The sequence below is a fragment of the Sapajus apella genome, unplaced genomic scaffold (assembly GCF_009761245.1).
Source record: "Sapajus apella isolate SASKATOON/1434 unplaced genomic scaffold, GSC_monkey_1.0 scaffold58, whole genome shotgun sequence".
Classification (NCBI taxonomy): Eukaryota; Metazoa; Chordata; class Mammalia; order Primates; family Cebidae; genus Sapajus; species Sapajus apella.
In genome coordinates, this window is record NW_022436998.1 from 5,804,792 (window position 1) to 5,826,641 (window position 21,850).

A 21,850-nucleotide genomic window follows, 5' to 3' on the forward strand; every position below is an offset into this window, starting at 1 on the left:
TAAGACAACTTGCCTTTATAAAGCCAAAAACAAAACCATGTAGAAACTAGTAATTCCAGAAATACATTTAACACATCAAGGAAAGCAAGTGAAATACATCAAAGATAGAATTGTTACCAACCACTTGATTCTGTTGCTTTAAACAACGTTCCCTGTCTTCAGCATATTTTTTCATCTCTTTATTTCGTATATTCTCTGCTTCTTTCGCTTGAGTAATAAGCATCATTTTTTCTTCTAACCATTTCTTCCTATCGGCATTATATTTCTGTTCAGACTCCTATATATATAAATGGTATAAGTTATTATCACATGCCTACAAAGTAATCAATGCATGTTTTTATAATATTTTCATACTATCCATTACTTTTCCCCTCTGTAAAAACTAAGTATTTCACTTTAATGAAAAGATCAAAGTTTCATATTAAAAAAAAAAAAAAAATTAGCTGGTTTGCTTTCCTAAATTGTATTTCCTTTATAAACTTTATTTTGCTATGAAGTCCTTTTAAATACTTTTATCAGGGAGCTTAAGAAAAAATAAAAAATTTAAATTTCTGAAACACTTAAATTGACTCAAATCTTCCTAAATGCCAAAAAGATAAAAAAGACTTTGTTTGTGGTGGTCATTTCTAACTGGATGGTTCTAAAAATAAAATATTCCTGGGCCTCCAAGATGCCAAATAAAAAATAAGCTGCGCAACAACACAAACATTTACTAAAAGAATATCTAGAAGAGCTGGACAGAAAATACTGTTGATCAGTAATTTTCTTTTTTTTTTCCCCCAATTTATTTATTTTATTGCATTTTAGGTTTTGGGGTACATGTGAAGAACATGCAAAATTGTTGCATAGGTACACACGTGGCAGTGTGATTTGCTGCCTTCCTCCCCATCACCTGCATCTGGCATTTCTCCCCTTGCTATCTCTCCCCAGCTCCCCACTCCCCACCGCCCCTCCCCTATTTCCCCCCAACTGACCCCAGTGTGTAGTGCTCCCCTCCCTTTGTCCATGTGTTCTCATTGTTCAACACCCGCCTATGAGTGAGAACATGCGGTGTTTGATCTTCTGCTCTTCTGTCAGTTTGCTGAGAATGATCAGTAATTTTCAAACCGGTACTACGGATTCTTGGGGTTTAGAAGCATATAACAATATATATAAAAAGTCCAAGTAGAACTTCATTTGAAATAAAAACAATACTAAGACTCCTAAAATCACTGTACTACAAAGTATGGCAGTCCATTCCAGGATTACAAAGTTTATAATCTACACTAATGTGATTACATCATCTTAGAACAATGCAAAATACACAAATACTTCCTTTTGTTTTGTTTTAAGACGGGGTTTCACCATGTTGGTCAGGTTGGTCTTGAACTCCCGACCTCCGGTGATCCGCCCGCCTTGGCTTCCAAAGTGCTTGGGTTACAGGCGTGAGCCACCACGCCTGGCCACACAAATACTTTTTAATGCAAACTTTCTCAATATGGCTGATACACCTTTTTCATAATTAATAATGTATTTATTTTGTTCTAGCTGCTTTTGGAATTTCAAAATGAAAAGGGTAAATTCTAGAATATATAATATGTAATAACAAAAAAAGTATATTTTTGTATTTGTTTTTGGCATATGATTAATACACAGCCTGAATTTTTTTTTTAAATTTAGATGCACCCAATCTCCCAAAACCATTATGATGTTTTCTTCGGCCACTGTTATGAATGCCACTTCTAATAAAATGTACAAAAAACGGTATTTGGTAAATCCCATGAAAAAAAAGTTTCTCCTATATGTTGTATGTTAAAGCTGAATAGAATACCTTCTATATTCTATTCTATATACACAAAATAGAATTCTATTCTTCACACACAAAATAGAATATCTTCTTATAGTAGAGTTTTATATTTCAGTGTTCCAATATACAACTCTATTCCAATTTATTAATTAAACTTTGAAGAAATTATTTACAGTAATCAAAATAATTCTCCTGATGGTCATTTTCTCCACAGCAGTATTTGATGAGTAAGAAGTTTAAGGAGTAAAAAACTGAGCACAAAGACATTAGAAGTGGTGGTTTAAGAATTAAATATGTAAAATATAAAACTGAGGACCCAATCACTGTATTTCATTGGCACTTAATAGGCTGTATCTTGGAATTTCTTCCCCATGTCATTTTAATGTGCACTGAAAAGTTATATTTACATATTAACATTTGCCAAGTATTATTTCACTCATATATCTAAGTTAATTACAAAATATAAAATACTGAATTATCCTTTTATTAGAAATACAATGAAGACAGATACATACATACATAAAAACATACATAAAGTCATACCTGTAATTCATCTTGAAGATTACTGAGCTTTCTAAGTACATCTGTGTTGTCCTCATGTTCTTTATTTGACCTCTGATTGTTCTTCATTTCCAAATCTTTGCATTTTTCCTTCCATTTTTCCAATTCTGATTTGAAGACATAAAATTATTTTTTAAAGCATATGCAAAAGTTATACCATGTAGAGACACACTTGACAAGGGCTAAAGAAACAAATCAGTAGAGCCCAGATAAAGAACACAGACCAAAATAGGCCTGAGGCTACTCTGTAGTTGAACTTTTAGGAGTTCTTACTAAATTCTTAGTGAAGGAGAACTACAGGGACCTCTTAGGAACCCAACTGAATAGTGTTCATAGCATAGTATAATAAATTCACTGTCAACCTTATTACATAGGAAACTTCATGCAGTTCTCAAAAAAAAAGGTTTTTCATGTCCATGAAAGTGGCTAGAAAAATATGAAGTCACACAGGCTCATTGTCCTCATCCTCATCACAATTTCATCCACCAAAATACAGTTATTGAGTTTTAGGGCTTACAAAGCACTCTTATATTTTTTCATCTCAGCTGATCTTGATAAGAATAATATACAATATGAATCTTCAAGTCAGACGATTTTAAGAAAAGAATAATGTGCAATAGTATATAAGGCATTATCATCATCAACCACATTTTCCAGATGAAGAAAATTATGTTGAGTAAGCACAAGTGCCCTGCCAAGATTATATATAAAATGGCATAGGCCACTTTCTAATTCTAAATTTCTTGCCCTTTCTACAAAAATCACACATAACTTTATTATTAGTAAATGTTATGTTTTTCCATATATACTCTAGAAAAACTCTGACAGTATTCTGAAAGCAATGAAATAGAAATATTTATTGAGATCAACATTCAAGATAATGCTAAAACTCTGACAAAGGTGAAACTCAGTTGAAAGCTTTCTCTTAACATCTGGGGAACATTGCAAGTTACGATACATAACTTGCAATTTTTAATTCGTAAGTTATCATGGCCCTTACTCCTTTACTACATATAATTTTACTGAGATAAAACCATTTTTAACACAGTGGAAAATGACAAGTAATAGGACATTCAAAAAACACCAAATACTTTTCCATTATGAATCACTGTAAATTCATACTACTTTAACAAGGAAAGATCTAGGAATTTTTTTTTTTTTTTAATGAAAAAGTATAGTTAGAGAAATTTAAGTAATCTTGTTTTACCTGTGGCCAGCCTTTCAACTTCCTCTAATTTAGCCTCAAGCACTTGATCTTGTTCTACCTGAGTTTGTTCCTGTTCTTCTAGTGTCATTCGCATGTCTTCAATTATTTTCTCTTTAACATTTAGCTCTAAAAATTGGGGGAGAACATTGTAGAAATTAATAGCCTCTAGATATCCTATTTTTCTTAAGTTCTTCTAAAATTAAAATATATTTTTATTAACTATAATAGAATATTAGTTCCATATAGGCAGAAACTTCATCTTATTCATTACTATATCCTCAGTGTCTACAGCAGTGCTGGTATACATGACATACTAAATATATATTTGGTATAAAGATGGATGCTTGGATGATTGCAAAAGTGGATGACTGAAAAAAGTTTTTTCAGATAAAGTTAACAATTTCTAATACAACTAAACTATTCCAATAAAACTAAATTATTACTATAAACATAGATCTTAGGATTTAGGGGGAAAAAACATTATTTTTTAAAATACTTATTTTCAGTGTTAAATATTCTCAAATCAAAACTAAAATCTTTACCACCTAAAACTAAAAAAGCTCAAACCCAACTTGAACTGCTTTTTTAATCTCAAGTAATTACTTTCTAGAAAAATATTCAAAGTCAAATATTTCTTTCTATTTTAAATTTTTATTTAAAACCAGCTCCTCAGAAATGCCTTTTGGAAAGCTATTATTACCAGCCTTATTAAAATTCTTTCTGGCCCTTGAAGAATGACTACAGCAATTACTTGTAAGCAACTCTATATTAACCCTGTCTGTAAGAAACGGATAAAGAGAGAAGATCAGTTTGTTCCCTTTGATGATGGCATATAGTAGCAGGGCTCATTTCAGAGAACTCTTACCAACTAAAGGTGATAAAGGTATAAATGCGTAGCTCAATCTCAGGCTGCTTTTAGTAACACAAATGCCCAAAGATGGCTGCCTCAAAGTGCACATAAAGCAAATGTAAAATAAACTAAACAGTAAGAGAAAACTGTATGAGCAGCTTTTAGTATTTGTCCATTGATGTAGGCTTCCAGCTATGCTAGTAAAACAGAATTCCTCCTAGGATTAAAGTTATCTTCATATCAACATATAAATCTTTTCTTTCAAAAAGCATGATTTTAAAATATATTCATATTACACAATTAATTATAATTTTATTCAAAGAAGTCCCTCCCTTTTACACTTTGCATTTTGACTCTAAACTGAGGACTAGAAAAATGAATCACAAATCTAGTTATCAATTAAGAAATTCCCAGAACACCAATGATAACCTCACTAATGGCTAGTCACCTATTATTTGAAAGCTAGCAAACTACAGCAGTAAAGGAAAAAAGATAATTATCTAATCAGTCATTGCCTACAGTAATTTACATTTTATTTCAGAAAAGAACCCCAAAATACACAACCAATAAAATGGAAAATAAAGCAAAGAAGTTTGAGATAGGTATCTCATTGTAGCTATCAAAAGATATATCTAAGGATAGCTATGAGCTATCATAGCTAAGTAAATGACTATCAAATGAACAAGTAATCAAGTGCTTCACATTCAGCATTTGCTTACCATCCCCAAGAAAATTAAAAATATAAGTTTAGTCAAAAACTTGCATATAAATGTTCGTAAAAGCCAAAAGTGGAAACAACCCAAATGTCTATCAACTGATACATAAATATGTGGAATATTATCCAGCCATAACAAGGAATAAAGTACTGATACATATACAATAAAGGGGAAATTTGGAAACATTATTCTAAGTAAAAGAGTCAAACACAAAAGGTCACATATTGTATGAACTGATCTAACACGAAATGTCCATAATAGGCAAATTCATATAGACAGAAAGTAGATTAGAGGCCAATAGGGGCTGGAGAAAGGGGTGAATGGGGTATGACTGCAACGGGTATGGGGTTTCTTTTTGAAGAGGCAAAAATGTTCACTTTTGTCACTTTACATTACTATAAACAAATAGTAATTAGATATTGTTGATGGATGCACAATTCTGTGAGTAGAAAGTAAAGCCCACTAAACTGTACACTTTTAAAAGGTAAATTTTATGTTATTTGTATTAGATCTACATTGTTTAATAATTCAATATTAAAGACAGGTAAATGAAAGGCATTCAGCAAACAAACAGAAATTTAGGAGGCAGGGAAAGCCTTAAGAGTTGAAGATATAGTTTTGTTTGTTGTTTGTAGGGAAATGTTTCATACACAACTAAAATCATAGGAGCATTTTTTCTCTAAGGGAGAAAATGAAGAAATAAAAGATGATGATATCTTAATCAGGAAAGTTGCCAGAGTGGCTGAGACTCACTCTGAGACAACGGTGGTAAATAGTACAGAATAAATTATAAAGCTGAGACAGCAGAATTTCAAAAAAGAGGAGCTATACCCCTTTGTATTTAGAAGAAGTACACTACAATAAATACTACTTTATAAACATAACAGAGGAAAAGAAGAATGTACAATAACATCAAATTAATAAATAAATAAAAAGCAGGGATTGCAAAATGCTGGTAGATTTTAAAATATGTAGGCTACAGGTGACTTAGAAGCAAAGAAAGATGGAAGTCAGATTAAAGTAGTCACGGTAGGCCTATGCCACTTCTCCATATTTGGCAAAAAAAAACCCCAAAAATTTAAATATGATAAAACTATAGGACATTCTAGTCCAAGGGTAGACTTTTTCAGAATATTTAAGATGTGTCCACATTCACCAACGGGGACAAAGAAGCCAAAGTAAAGGGGAATCCTAAACGATAAATATGAACTATCTCCTATGAAAACAGTACTGTGTGCAGAGATACAGTTTCACATCCAAGTTATCCATCAGGTTAACCCCACCAATGTACAAGTCAGCTAAATAAGTAATAATCTGCTCATCTTACCCTTTCTTTCGTTGCCTAAGTACAAATAACATGGATTAGTAAAGAGCCTGAGACTTAAGACTGAAACAGACCTGGGTTCAAATCCTAGCTCTCTCACTCACGGAATAAAGAAATTAAGGAGTGAGTAATACAGAGGAGAAGAGTTTGTATAATTTTAATAAAAGAAATATGTATCATCTATAAAAGTAACTTTGTGGCCAGGCACGGTGGCTCATGCCTGTAATCCCAGCACTTTGGGAAACAGGTGGGTAGGTCACCTGAGGTCAGGAGTTCGAGACCAGCCTGGCCAAATGGCGAAACCTTGTCTCTACTAAAAATACAAAAATTAGCCAGGCATGGTGGCAGGTGCTTGTAATCCCAGCTAGCTACTCGGGAGGCTGAGGCAGAAGAATTGCTTGAACCAGAAAGCGGAGGTTGCAGTAAGCTGAGAACGCGCTGCTGCACTCCAGCCTGGGCGACAAGAGTGAAATTGTCTCAAAAAAAAGTAATTTTGTAATATTTGAAACAATAAATCAATATAATCTGAGTAAGAAAAGCATAATTCATAACTCAGCACCTAGGATTGGAATCTAAATTATTAAGTGGCTTTTAAAATCTTTTTTAAAATCCTGTTTTTTTAATTTAAAGATATTTTATTTGAAGTATATTCTTTACACAATTTTGTCCAGAAATCTATGCCATTCATTGTGATCTATATAAAACTTTGACTGGCTTTATTCTTCACAAAATACCGGCCATTACAAGAAATCAATGTTGCTTTGACTGAGTATTTGTTTTATTTTTCTAAGAATAAAGTTTAAGTTAATAAGCTATTCATCAGAATCACTACTTTTCTCTTTTGATAAAGCTACATCTTATGTTGCCTTTACTTCACTTCAGAATTTTCAAAGAAAAATGTTAAACAATTCTTATTGCAACTACCTATTTTATAATCGTTTTAGTACTGGAAGTGATACGGGAGGTGGGCAGGGAAGTGCTGGGTACAAAAAGGCAGGGTCCCTGGTGAGGGCTTCACCCTCAGGCCTGTGCCCACAGACATAATTGAGGAGAGGCACTCCTGTTTTCACACCCAAATGTTGCATTTCCCAAGACCAGCCTGGCACTCCTGTTTTCACATCCAAATGCTGCATTTCCCAAGACCACGCCCCCATCCTGTGCCTAGAAAAACTCCAAGACCCTAGCAGGCACACACACACAAGCAGCTGGATGACTAGAGGAACACACTAGCAGAAGAACACACTGGCAGATACCAGCAGATGCTGGCAGGCCATCCACTGTGAGATAACACGGAACTCAGTTGGGGGCGGTCAGAGGCGAGTCCAGCCACCCAGGATAAGACCACCTTTCCGCTCCATCCCCTTTTGGCTCCCCATTCATCTGCAGAGAGCTAACTCCACTCAATAAAACCTTGCACTCATTCTCCAAGCCCACATGTGATCTCATTTTTCCAGTATACTAGATTAAGAACCCTGTGATACAGAAAGCCCTCTGTCCTTGCGGTAAGGCAGAGGGTCTAATTGAGCTGATTAACACAAGCCGCCTATGGATGGCTAAACTGAAAGAACACACTGTAACACATGCCCACTGGGGCTTCAGGAGGTGTAAACACTCAACCCTAGACACAGCGGTAGGGTAGGAGCCCACACTCAAGACCTGCCATCTGCATGCTCCCACTAGGGGTTTGAATTGCAGGGCACCAAGAAGCAAGCCATACCTCTATCACATGCCCTGCAAGGGGGGAAAAGGGAACTTTTCCCATTTCAGAGGTACAAACTTGTTACTGACCTTTGCATGCTCTCTCATACTGTTGTATAGCTTCTTCCACTTTCTGATTATTTAACTGCTCCTACAAATTGAAAGAATATGAATTAAATATAAATTAACTTAAAAACACAATATTTAACAGTGGATCCTGAAAACAGGGCTCAATATTAAGTTTCAAACCAGTCTCCTATAAAGCTGGCATACCAGCTGGTACCTGTCTTAAGCTTCCAAGTTTCTTTCATCTTGGAGAAAAGAGTAGGGTGAGAGCAGGAAAAAGATACAGAGGGCAAAAAAATATATACTTTTAATCTAAATTATGACCCAGTTATTTTACTTAACATTTTAGGTAAATGTTTTCTCACAAACCACAAAAAGCAGAAATAAGGGAAAATCAAGTTCTATGCATTTAACGTAGAAGGAACAAGAAAAACCATTAAAAAGTTCGTCATTGATAAACTCAAAATGCAGGAAAAAAAGAGTTCTCCACCCCTTTTACCTAGAAAGTAGCTGCAAGATTTGGATTAAAAAAAAAAAAAAAAAAAAGCTTTAAGAGGCAAGATTAAATTATGAGGACCAGAGGGCCTACACTTCTAGTTTTAACTTATCATATAATCCAAACCTCACCCCCAAACTCATCTGATGTCACCACTGTTCCTCACTTTGTAAGTCTGAGTGTGAATCATTACAGAACATGAAGCTCTCAAATTCTATTGTTATAGAATGCTTTATTATGATTATATTCAGTTAAGAATTAAAATCATGTATTTATACCTGAATATTAGTTTTGCTTCATTTAAAAGCAAACATGAAAATAATATAACAAATCTATATTTTTTTATTGTTGCCTCATCCATTTGGTTGATACCAAGCAAAAAATAACCATATACAGTAAAGGGATTTTTGCCTTTTAAGTATCATTTTTGAAAGGAATTTGTTGTAAGACCTGGACTACTTTTAGTTTCTTTGCATTTTATTTCAAAATAATTTTAGCTTTAATTTAGCTTTGCAAGAGTTCCAAAGACAGCTGTATAACCTCAACTCAGCTTCCCCTAATGTTATCATATTACACTCCCATGGTACCTTTATCAAAAAAAGTCAAGAAATTAATATTGGTATACTACTATTAATTACACTGCAGACTTTGCCACTGTTTACCACTTTTTCCACTGCTGTCCCTTTTCCACTCCAGGATCCCATCCAGAATATAACATCACCTTTAGTCATCATACCTCTTTAGTCTTGTCCAATCTTTGCTAGTTCCTCAGTCTTTACTTGTCTTTAATGACCCTGACACTTTATACTTCATACCGGTCAAGCACTATGTAGAACATCCGCAATTTGAGTTTATCTGAAGTTTTCTCATGAAAAGGCTGAGGTTATAAATTTAGGGAAAGAATACCAAAGAGGAAAAGTGCCCTTCTGGTCACATCAAACCAGGAAGCACATAGCATCAATATGACTTACTAATGGTAATGTTATTCTTAAACCCTTGGTTAAAGTGGTATCTGCTACGTTTCTTCACTACAAAGTTATTATTATTTTTTTTCTTTTCCATATTTGTTAGAAGAGAGTCACTACTGGCCGACTTAATTTTATCTTATTTCTTCTTTTCTGCCTATTTAATTTTAAATAACTTATTTCTAGATTCTAGAAAAAGTCAAAACAGAATGTTATTAAAAACAAACTTGTACATTTTGTGTACACTAAAATATACCAAGAGAATGCACTTTAATCATCTTTTAAAACTGTTTACCTTGAGTTGCTGAATGGTTCGCTGTTTCATATCTATTTCCTGAGAACACTGGTTTTTCTTTTTCTCTAGTTCATTAATTTTAATCCTCAGTAATTTCTCCTCATCACGCATTATGGATACCTACAAAGTAATATTTATAAAACAAATGGAATATTTTTAAAATATTAATTGCTTTTTGTTGTTTAAAATTCATGGCCACTATGTTCAAAGATTCACACCCTTTAAAGTCTAAAAGAAAAATAAGACTCTAATATACTATAAATCAAACATACTACAGCTTCAAATTATTAGCAAATGTTTTAATACTCTATTGAAGAATGTATATGAAAAACTCAATTTCTTGTTCCATTATCTTAAGAATCTCAAACTTTGTAAGTTCTCTCAAAAAAGGATCATCATAACATCTGTATGTAATAGCAAAATAATAACCAAGGAAAAATCAATAAAGATATTCTGAGGAAAAAATACTGATTCAAATTTCCAGTTTATTGAGTAATATAATCCAGTAATACAAGAAATACTTTAAAAACTAATAATAACATGCAGGGAAGAAAATGGAACAATCACAATGTCAAAAGGTATCCACGCAAGTGAGGGTCAATTGATTTCTGCTGTTGCCAGTAACCTAATTCCATAAACATAGAGAAATCAGAGGTAGTATGGACTAATATGTAATTCCTCACCCAAAAAACTAAGGTAGGTACATCCTTATACTAGTTTCCATCATAACAATCCTCTCTGGAACCTTTCAGTACATCTTGCCAGGATTTCCAGAGGGAAGTTATCTGACTGGCAGCAGAGCCTTTTCTTCTGGACTTTTGTGGAGCTTTACTGCCAAAACTCCATTTTCACACCTGCTAGAGAGCTCAAAAACTGAAGGAAATTAAATGAAAAGATGTCTTATAAAAAGCATGGAGATGCCCTTATTATAGTAGCTCAGAGTGGTATGGTTTCAGAGGATTCTTATATTGTTTTAAGCTTTATATTCCAATATTACATACATGATAATCATATATTCATATTTACTTATTTTGTTTAAAAATATGAGGCTTCAAGTAATAAACACCATCTTCATCAACTATACAACTGACAATAACAGAGGCTATGTGTTGTACAAAGATGCATGTGAGGACTGCCTCAGTTTCCATTGTGGCTCTAGCACTTACTGCTGAGTGAATTTAGACAAGTCATATAGTAGTTCCCCCTTATCCACAGGGGACATGTTTCAAGATCCCCAGTGGATACCTGAAACACTGGATAGTATTTCAAGGTTCCCAGTGGATAGTACTAAACCCAGATGCCATCAATTGAAACACATTTCTGTTCACATCCTCCACCCACAAATTTAATGCCTTTTCCAACTTAGCTAAGCAATTATCATGAATCGTGGCCATAACTTTTGCAGTGAGGTGCACCAACAAAACTAGCATAAATTTCTTTTTCCTTCTTCACAATTTCACAGATGGAAGATTTGTTCTTACCACAGATATTAGCAACCTCAGATTACAGTATTTTTTTCTTTATTAAGAACTTTTACCTTTTCACTTAAGGGAAGCCCTTTACAACAACTTTTTGGCTTATTTGAATTGCCAGCATACCTACTTTTGCATGTTGGGACTGTTATTAAGTAAAATAAAAGTTACTTGAGCACAAACACTGTCCCTGATGCCGTAACAGATGATCTGATAGTTGAGATGACTAAGTTTTAATAGGTAGCACAAACAATGTGGATATGCTAGACAAACAGATAATTCCAACTCTAGGCAGGACAGGACAAGATAACCCAAGCTTTCAACACACTACTCAGAATGACCTGCAAGTGAGTTGTTTATTCCTAGAATTTCTATTTAGTATTTTCAGCCCACAGTTACCCACAGGTAACTGAAACCACAAAAGCAAAGCTGCTGGTAAAGGGAAACTACTGTGTCTCTCAATGTTTGTTTTCTTTATTAACAAAATGGAGGTTAAAAACAGTATCTAGGCAGGGCGCAGTGGCTCACGCCTGTAATCCCAGCACTTTGGGAGGCCGAGATGGGCAGATCACGAGGTCGAGACCAAGACCATCCTGGCCAACCTGGTGAAACCCCGTCTTTACTAAAAATACAAAATTAGCCGGGCATGGTGGCATGTGCCTGTAGTCCCAGCTACTCGGGAGGCTGAGGCGGAAGCATCGCTTGAACTCAGGAGGTGGAGGTTGCAGTGCGCCGAGACTGCGCCACTGCACTCCAGCCTGAAGACAGAGCAAGACTCTGTCTCAGAAACAAAACAACAACAAAAAAAAGTGTCTATATCTAATACAGTGTGAGAATTAAAGAAGATAATATGGCAACTCAGCATAGTAGCAGGCCTAGACTAAGTTGCTACAATTATTATTATCTGCCTTAAAACTACACATTTGAGAAATAGAACACACTTTTAATACCCATCACTAGAGTAATGTTAAATAGTCATCTATACAGAGGGGGATCCTCAGCCTCCTGGCCACAGACCAGTACTGGTCCATTGCTTGTTAGGAACTGGGCCACACAGCAGGAGGTGAGTGGCAGGCAAGGGACTGAAGATTCATCTGTATTTACAGCCACTCCCCATCGCCCACATCACTGCCTGAGCTCTACCTCCTGTCGGATCAACAAAGGCGTTAGATTCTTGGGAATTCTATTGTGAACTCTGCATGTGATGAACCTAGGATGCACATTCCTTATGAGAATCTAATGCCTGCTGACCTGCCACTGTCTCCCATCACCCCAGGTGGGACCATCTACTTGCAGGAAAACAACCGCGGGGCTCCGACTGATTCTACATTATGGTGAGTTGTATAACTGCTTCATTATATATTACAATGAAATAATAATATAAATAAAGTACACAATAACTGTAACGTGTTTGAATCATTCTTAAAGCAGCTCCCACCCCATCCATGGAAAAACTGTCTTCCACGAAACCAGTTGCTGATACCAAAAAGGCTGGGGACCCCTGATCTATACAATAAAATATTACTTGAAAGGAGGTACCTCTATAAGTAGCAATACAAAAAGATCTTAAAAATACAATAAATTAAAAAGTAGCCAGGGCATGGTGGCACACCTGTAGTCCCGGCTACTAGGAAGGCTGAGGTGGGAGGATTGAGCCCAGGAGTTCAAGGTTACAGTGAGCTACATGATCACACCACTGCACTCCAGATTGGGTGACAGGGCAAGACCCTGTCTCAAAACAAACAAAATACATAAACTTAGAAAAAAAGCCTCCTTTTAATCAGACCTGGATTTATGCTAATAAAATAGCTTTGAGTGAGGCTCCTTTGAAATAGCTTAAGGGTGGGGCTTAATCACCAAAAGACCAAAAATGATTAGAGAGTAGAAATTTCAATCCTACCCATGGACCTCTATGGAAGAGAGGAAGGCTGGAGATTGACTTATAAAAACTATTGTACAGTGAGATTCAGTGTCTCGCTTGGTGAGCGCATTGAGGTCTTCGGAGGGTGGTACACCCTGAGAGGGCACAGAAGCTCTCCACCACCCTCCATCCCCCATAACTTGTCCTGTGTATCCCTTCTAGTTGTCTGTTCTTGGGTTGTATCCTTTATAATAAACCGGTAAATGTTAAAAAAAAAAATACAGCATAAAGAAAAACTACACTTAAAAAAGAACAGCACAATTAAAATATGAACAAATGACTTCACAGAGCAGAAAGTGGGACAGATAAAAAGCAGAAGTACGATTAGAAGCTGAACTTCATTAGCAATCAAAAGAATACAAATTAAAACTACCATATAAGATAACCCTTCATATCATCTCACCCAGTAATTCCCCTCCTGTTATATAAACTTTTGCACATGTGTACCAAGAGCATTAGAGGATATTCATATGATTTCTATGGGCAAAAAAATAATAAATAATCTAGATGTCATCAACAAGAGACTAAATAAATTGTGGTAAGTCATACAACAGAGCTACTATACAAAGCTACTATACAGAGGTGAAAATGATTAATTACAACTGTACAAAATAAATCAATCTCAGAAATATGTGAAAAATGGAAGTCTGAGAAGAACATGCTGTTTAGATTTTAAAAACAAATATGGTTAAATTATATTTTTAAAAGTTTAGATAAACACAACATTCAGTGCAGTCACTTTTATAAGGCAGAAATAGCACTTGTGGTATTAATATTTGTCAGACCTTACACATTTAAGTATTCTTTAGTAACTATCTCAAAGTGAAAAAAAAAAGTGTTCCAACCTTTAGAGAAAGTCTAAGTATGACAGAAAATGATGTGGTCATAAAAGTAAATGGGAAAGAGGGATAAGTGCAGAGCAAAAAAGAAACTGGTAACATTTGATGCCATGAAGGTAAACTTGACAGCTGGGAGGAGTGGGATGGATTTTTTTCTCACTGAATACATCTTATTATATTTCAAATTTGGAATGAGATTGCATTCCCTATTTAAAAATTAAATTATAATAAAAACTAAAAAAATCGTACTGCACATTCTCCTAAGCACTATCTGCAAACAAAAGGTGCTTTCCATTTTCTAAGGACTTATATTTAGCAACTCTTAAAGAAGAAAGAGGCTAATCTTTCACAAGGCACATATCTTTCTTCATGTTGGACATTCTTCAGCTTGTTTAAATTGGCTAAATTTTCTCTCATGAAGTAACTGCTCTCATAATTTTAAGAAAAATTATGAAGTGGATAAATGTTCTGTTCAATTCTAAGATTAATGTCTAAGCTTGCTATACAAGGAAAACAATCTTAATCATATTAAACTGGCCACATAACTTTTCAAATAACCTACCTCTTTCTGTACTTGTTCAATCTGCTTTTTGGCATCAGTCAGTTTCTCTTTCAGCTCAGCATAATCTTCTTCCTTCCTCTGAAGATCTGCTTTCAGATTCTGGGTAAGAGCAGAGCTTGAAGAGAGTTCCTCTATCAATCTAAAAAACATAAACCACTTTTCTATGGTAATGCACCATTAGCCACATAGAATCATACATGTAAAATGGCAACAATCTTTACAAAATTACGTCTTTTCACAAATTTGGAATATCCAAACTATGAAGGAGTTCTTCAGAGAGGATTTCAAATGATTTTTATAAACACATCTTTTCATATAATCTATGGCTCCAAAGGTTTATATGGACAAAGTTCAAGGTCTTCACTCATCATACATGCTGTGCTTTAGCAGATTAAGTATGACCATCTAATTGTTTAAAAGCTACATAGCAAAATGAATGCTGTGTATTTTAAAATATTTTGAATAACATTTAGCTTACTTTTCTGTCTCTTGCCTGTTGATTTCTTTTTCTTCTTCTTTTAATTGAAGTAAATGCTTCACATCTTGCAAATTATTTGTTAATTGTGTGATTTCTTCTTTCAATTTGACTTCCTTTACCCTTAAATCTTTGGTGTTTTTGATAGAATCCTGAAGATGTGCTTGCAATTCCTTCGTATTTCTTTCTAGCTTTAAGATGACAGATTCCTTTTCCAAAATGTCTTGTTCTAACTTGGCTGAACGACTACATTCATCTTTCTGAGTCTCTAAGATTGTTTCAAGTTCCTTTATTTTTGTCTTATAGCAATTAACAGTCTGTGTAAGTTCTGAAAGTGCTCTCTTTTCTTTAACTACATGCTGTATTTGAACATTTTTTTCTTGCAATTCTTCTTTCAGTTGCTGTATAAGAGTTTCTTTTTCTTTTAGTAGGTCATCTTGGTTTTGATGTTCCTTCTCCTCTATTTTTAGTCTACTGTTTTCAACCTTATAGCCTTTTACTTCTGCCTGCAATTTTTCAATTTGTTGTTCCAGTTCCTGAATCTCATGACTTTTTTTGGAGGAGGCCTTCACAATCTCCTTACATTCTTCCCAAATAGCTTCAATACTAGAGTGGAAAGAACTTTCCCTACTGGGTTCCTGAATTTGATATTCTTTAACTTGCTTACTTACCAAATAAGCATTACCTAAAAGGTGTAACTGTGTGTTCGGAAAATTATCCTCCCCAGAACCATTTGACAGATCCCTGAGATTGAGCAAATCTATGTTTGAGATCTGAGAAATTGAATCAAGGGTACGTAGTTCATCTATTTTCGTGTGCATTAATTTTATCTGTGAAACATTATTTGTAATGCTTCTTGTAGCAGTTTCTATCTCCTCTGACAGTTTCATGACCTTTTCCTCCAGTTCTTTATTTTTACTTTTCTGCACATGTAATTCTGCAACTGCACTGTCATAATTTGACTGAATTTGTTGGACCTCTTTACTTAAAGTTAAATTGTTTTTTTCAGAAAGAGAAAGTTCCTGCTGCAAACAAACAATCTGTTTATTTACTTCTGCTTTTTCTTCCTTTTCATTTTTAAGTTCATTCTCAATATTGAGTAAAAGTCCTTTCAGTCCTTCATTATTTTCTTGTAAAACTCTAATATCTTCATCTTCTGTAATGTTCTGCTGCATTTCTTCACTTTTCTTTTGGTCTTCAGTGATAGCTGAACTAACATGGATAGATCCTTTAAAAATAAGAAAAGTGTTATTAATCTAGCAAACCTTAATAAAACAAAAAGTCACCATACCATATAAGCCAATATTCAAACATACAAAACATGTAAAAGTAAACGTCCAATTAAAATGAAATAAACTACTGAGAAAAAAAAAAAAAAAAAGGTTACAAAACATGTGTAGGAGCCCATTTATGTAAAAAATATTCTTTTACAAGGTAATATAGACAAAGTTAGCAAAGGAAAAAGCTGTTGAGAAAAAAAAAAACAAGTTACATAACATGTGGTATAAGCTCATTTATGTAAAAATTATTTCACAAGGTAACACAAAGTTAGCAGAGAAAGTACCCCAAAATGATGGCAGCTACATAACTCTGAGTAGCATTACCAGCTATTTCTAATTTTCTAACTTTCCGTATTATTTAAATTTTTTAGCACAAATCTTTATTTAATATCATTTTAATATGGGACAGAGGGGAGAAGATGACAATGAGAAACCCTAGGCAGACATCACATATCCTAAAGAACGGTTTTAAACTACAATTATATTGTGGATTTTACTATATTAGTGATAGGCAAACTGAATACCTTAAATTTTCATAGGTAAAATTAGAAGAGAAATGGTTAAAACTCTGGGAATTCATATAGTACAGCCTAACTAGCTGGATAACCGCCAATAAACTGCTTCATACTATGACTGTTTCCTCAAATGTGAAATGGAAATAATCATACCACCTATCTCAGAGTTGTGAAGATCAAGATAACAAATGTGTTTACAACACTGTGCATTGGATAGATTTAACTATTAATAGAACCTAAAAATCTATACAGAAGAATTCAACTAATTGAAAATGCGTAAGTTTGCTTTTTTCAGGCTTAATATCTGTATTTCCAGAATAAGGGTATCCCTACTTGACCAACTTACTCTACAGAATAATGCTAAGAAGCTAAAATGAACTAATACACAATGCAAGTTAAATGACTTTGTAAATGTTAGATACATATAAGAACTTTAACCATTATAATCAATACAGATTAAATTATACTCTGAACAGACACACTATTAGCTAAAATTTAATTCCTAAGTTCATGCTGACAAATAAACTCACCCCATATACATTATTATATTCTATTATGCTTTCCTCATAGGTTCTATGATTAAACCTTAAAATATAATTCTCAATCTTCTAGATACATAAATTTATACCTACATATCTTTTTATTTTTCATACAATTTCCACTAAGGGTCAGAGTGTCTCAGATCCTTGAAACCTTACTTCAAAATAGGCAAGAATCTCTTATTTTTAGAAATTTTTTCCTGTTTTGTTATACTTCATGGTTTGATGTTTACATAATGTTTTTAAGTGGACTTTGTAACATTGTTCTGGTACAATTTGTATGTGAATTTTCTACACCACATTCCTTTAATACAATCAATTTCATATGTTCTCATGATCCCCATTCACTCTCTCATTGACCATTTTTCTGTTGCATTCACCTGTATTTTTATGTGGTATCCTCACCAAGTATGTAAGAATCAAATTGCTCATGCTTAAAGATCCCAGATATAATATAAAGTACAAGGGTTACTAATTTGTAAGAGCAGAAGACAATTATAAGGCTTGAAATCCTTGTAGTTAAGAAAGCTACTACTTTCAGTTGGTATCTAGCTGACTCTCAAAAGTAGATTGTATGGTTTTCTTTTTAATGAGCCCTGAATATAATCCTACGCATCTTAGCTCTTTATATTTTATTGAAATATGTTTGTCTCTCTCATCTGCTAGATTGTAAACTCCCTGATGGTATACCCCATATATCTTACTCATCATAAACAATAAACCTAAATAAAATGTAGTTTTTTTGAAGCTTAACTATACCACACATATGTTTTTATTTTCTATCTCTAAGACATATCACTGTACAGAACATAATCTTTATAAATATAATTTTTGCAATAGTAATTTATTCTGCTTCTAGATATGTAAGTTCATGAATCTGACATATTCCAGTTATATTAATTTGGTTACTTTATGGTAACTTTGTTTAAAATTTTAATGTTCTCTGTTTAAACATTCAAAAACATTTATTTACACAACAGTGATTTTCTAGTTTTATTAGGAGGAATTATCCAGCGATCTTATTAAAACGCAAATTCCTAGCACCAAATACTAAAGATACTCATTCATTTGGTAAGTCCGAAATGTATTTTACATGCAACATTTTGAGAATTAGTGTTTTGGGCTATTATTTTTGAAAATTTCTAGAAGTTGACAGTGGCTTCTGTAATACCTTTGGGATCTTAACATATCAGTTTGTTGTATTACAAAGCCCCTAAGTGACAGCACTCCTGCATGTAATTGTTCCTTAAGAGCCAAATGTCAAACCTCTTGTAGTTGTGAGATTCAAACCAAGTTTTAGCCTGCCTCTCACAGGCTCTTGTGCATCTTAGTTGTGAGATGATAGTAGCCCGTAGGATTCACAAGCAATGAATCTGTTCAATGAAGAAGGTAGCATCTTTGAGATCATTAAAAAGCTCTTTAAACTGAAATCTGCCATGTCATACGTAAATGAATTTCTATTTTCCTATATACTAATCACAGTTGAAACTATGAGCAAAATAAAGGAAAAGCCAAACATTAATGAAAGGTCCTTCAGGTACTACTATAAAGAAGAGACGAAAATACTTATGTGATTGTTTGTTTTCAGTAAATACTGTGACCTCCCTGCTTTTTTTTTTTAAGATGGAGTTTCATTCTCGTTGCCCCAGCTGGGGTGCAATGTGCGATCTCAGCTCACTGCAATCTCTGCCTCCCAGATTCAAGAAATTATCCTGCCTCATCTTCCCTAGTAGCTGGGATTACATGCATGCACCACCACACCAGGCTAATTTTTTGTATTTTTAGTAGAGATGGGGTTTCAACATGTTGGTGAGGCTGGTCTCGAACTCCTGGCCTCAGGAGATCCACCTATGTCAGCCTCCCAAAGTGCTAGGATTACAGCTGTGAGACACTGTGCCTGGCCTATAACCCCTTTTGGTAAATTTAAATCCCCTAGCTCTCTCAAGATACTAATTTGTCCCCAATGAGAATATGCCCCTACCCAAAAAGAATCACTATAAAATATGGACTCTTACCTCCCTATCCCATCTAGAATTTACCTAGTTTTACCTTCAGTAATGTATACACAAAAAAAAACCATTATTTGTAAGTCTTCATTTTTCAAATGCAATCTAATTCTACAAACTCACTGGACAAGGTTTGATTATCTATAATTTACACTGTCTCTCCAGCCTCAAAGAGGAAGCGGTAAAATATGGCATTATCTCTGCTGTATTTTCTTAAAAGCTGCTGAGTTTATTTTTGAAGTTTTCCTTATGTTTGCAGTTTACATTTTCCTAATTTATTTCCTCAGTATTTTCGGTTTATTCTAAAGAGTCCACCTTCTCTAGAATTCAAAGGTTTGCCCTTCTTTATATTTACAACAAACTTGCCTATTTACTCTTAAAGATTTTTTAAAAAATAATCTTCAACATGTATTATTTTTCATCAGACTGTCTCCTGGTATCTCAAATACAGCATGCATACATTTATTATTAGTAATATTAAGTTCATTGTCTTACTGTAAAATATCCTTTTCTCCAAATGAATAAAGAATGCAAAGTAAGAAAACAAAATGATGTGCAGGGATTTGGGCAGAAAATACTATATTTATGAAATGAAAAAAATGAGTTTTAACTATTATAAGCACAGAAACTATTACATAGACATGCAAAATAAACAATAAAAGCACAATTTCTAAAAACATATTTATTAAAATAAAAGCTTTAACTATGCCCATCCCTAGACAGTTCATAACTTTCCATAATAAAAATTCGTGACATTTAGATTTTCTCGACTTTTCCTCAGGCAAATGAATGTCCCTCTATTTGCATCTTTCTATTTACTGGTTTAGAAACTAGCTTTCTTAAGCGCCTGCTGCTGGCAGCTGAAGTAGTACCTTTCTTTGCTGGTGGTTCATCTTGTTGAGGTTCATTTTCATTCACTCTTTTTCTTTCTGAACAGGTTTTAGTTTTGTTGTCCTTAGGCACTTCAACTGTTTCATTACAAATCAATTTATTGTTTATTATTAAAGAAGATGTATCAGCCTTGTCCTAAAGCAAAATAAGTTAAAAATAATTCACATATAGAAAGCTACAAAAAATGTACAAACCATAAATTACATAGTGTACCATAAAAAATTTTTCACATTTGTTGAGACCTTTTCTGTTATTTCTTAAGTTTTGCCCTAAAATAACTGATGGCTCTAGCAAATAAGTAACATTTGGGGATAACTGGAGAATCCTAAGAACACTAATCTCTGAAGTCGTATCAGAAATATACTTGGAAAGAAAAATATGAGACTCAACTATTTATTTTGTAGCCAAAGCCTCTTAAAGATTAATATTGTCTTAAACGTTAACAACTTTCAGAAAAATAGTTTTGACCTTAGCTTTAAGTCTACACATATTCAAAGAGACAGTCTACAGACAGCTTTAAAACTGAGCTTCTAGACATTTCACTTAGACTTTTTTTTTTTTAAGTAAAGACTGCTTCCCTTAAACAGGCTAGTAGCAACTAAGAACAGGGGCTCATGCCTGTAATATCAGCACTTTGGGAGGCTGAGGCAGGAGGATTACTTGTGAGCCCAGGAGTTTGAGACCAGCCTAGGCAACACAGTGAGACCCCATCTCTACAAAATATTAAAATGCCAGGTGTTGTGGCCCATGCCTGCAGTCCCAGCTACTCAGAAGGCTAACGAAGGATCTCTTGAGCCTAGGAGTTCAAGGCTGCAGTGAGCCACAGTCACATCACTGTACTTCAGCCTGGACAACAAAGTGATGAGACCCTACCTCTAAAAAGAAAGAAATGGGGTGAGGGGAGGTTGGGGGGGAGACTTCCAAAAAGAGGGTATAATATGGACTTAGAAGAAGGGTAAAACACAGCATTTAAGTGCAAGTCTATAGAGTAATCAAAAGTATGGTAAAGACAGAAACTTCTGGCAATCAATTTGAAAAAACAAAGTATATGATAAAACAGAGTGCCAAAGTGTCACTTACATCAGCAAACATTACCAAAAGATGCACATAAAAATAATTTTTTAAAGTCATAAAGTAATGGGTTAAGAAAAAAAGCAAAGTTTTTCTAGCTATCCCTGAACAAAGGATGTGACAAAGAATAATCTCCATGCTTTCTCACAATTAGTATCACAATTAGTACCTTAGCGTCATTGATAAATGACAAAATCATGCGACAGGCAGATCACACCTCTGACACAGCTCCATAACAAGGCCAAGTTGTTCCTTCCCTGACCCTTAGTACCTATCAGAATGACCCAGTCATTTTCCCCACTTCAAAATATACAA

The 21,850-nt window shown here is 34.3% G+C and overlaps 1 protein-coding gene across 7 annotated transcripts in view; it reads right to left on the reverse strand.

The window, feature by feature from the left end:
- The window catches only part of KIF20B (kinesin family member 20B), a 68,342-nt gene that overhangs the window by 15,352 nt on the left and 31,140 nt on the right, over positions 1–21,850 (reverse strand). For 6 of the 7 annotated variants that reach the window (XM_032245574.1, XM_032245569.1, XM_032245572.1 and 3 more), the window contains 8 exons: positions 20,446–20,599; positions 15,237–16,461; positions 14,759–14,897; positions 9,965–10,084; positions 8,233–8,293; positions 3,555–3,680; positions 2,330–2,454; positions 122–277 (listed from right to left, as the gene is read on the reverse strand). In XM_032245574.1, coding sequence (XP_032101465.1) covers positions 122–277; positions 2,330–2,454; positions 3,555–3,680; positions 8,233–8,293; positions 9,965–10,084; positions 14,759–14,897; positions 15,237–16,461; positions 20,446–20,599 — 2,106 coding nt within the window. The remainder of the gene's footprint in view (positions 1–121; positions 278–2,329; positions 2,455–3,554; positions 3,681–8,232; positions 8,294–9,964; positions 10,085–14,758; positions 14,898–15,236; positions 16,462–20,445; positions 20,600–21,850) is intronic. The other variant, XM_032245573.1, reaches the window with a different exon arrangement.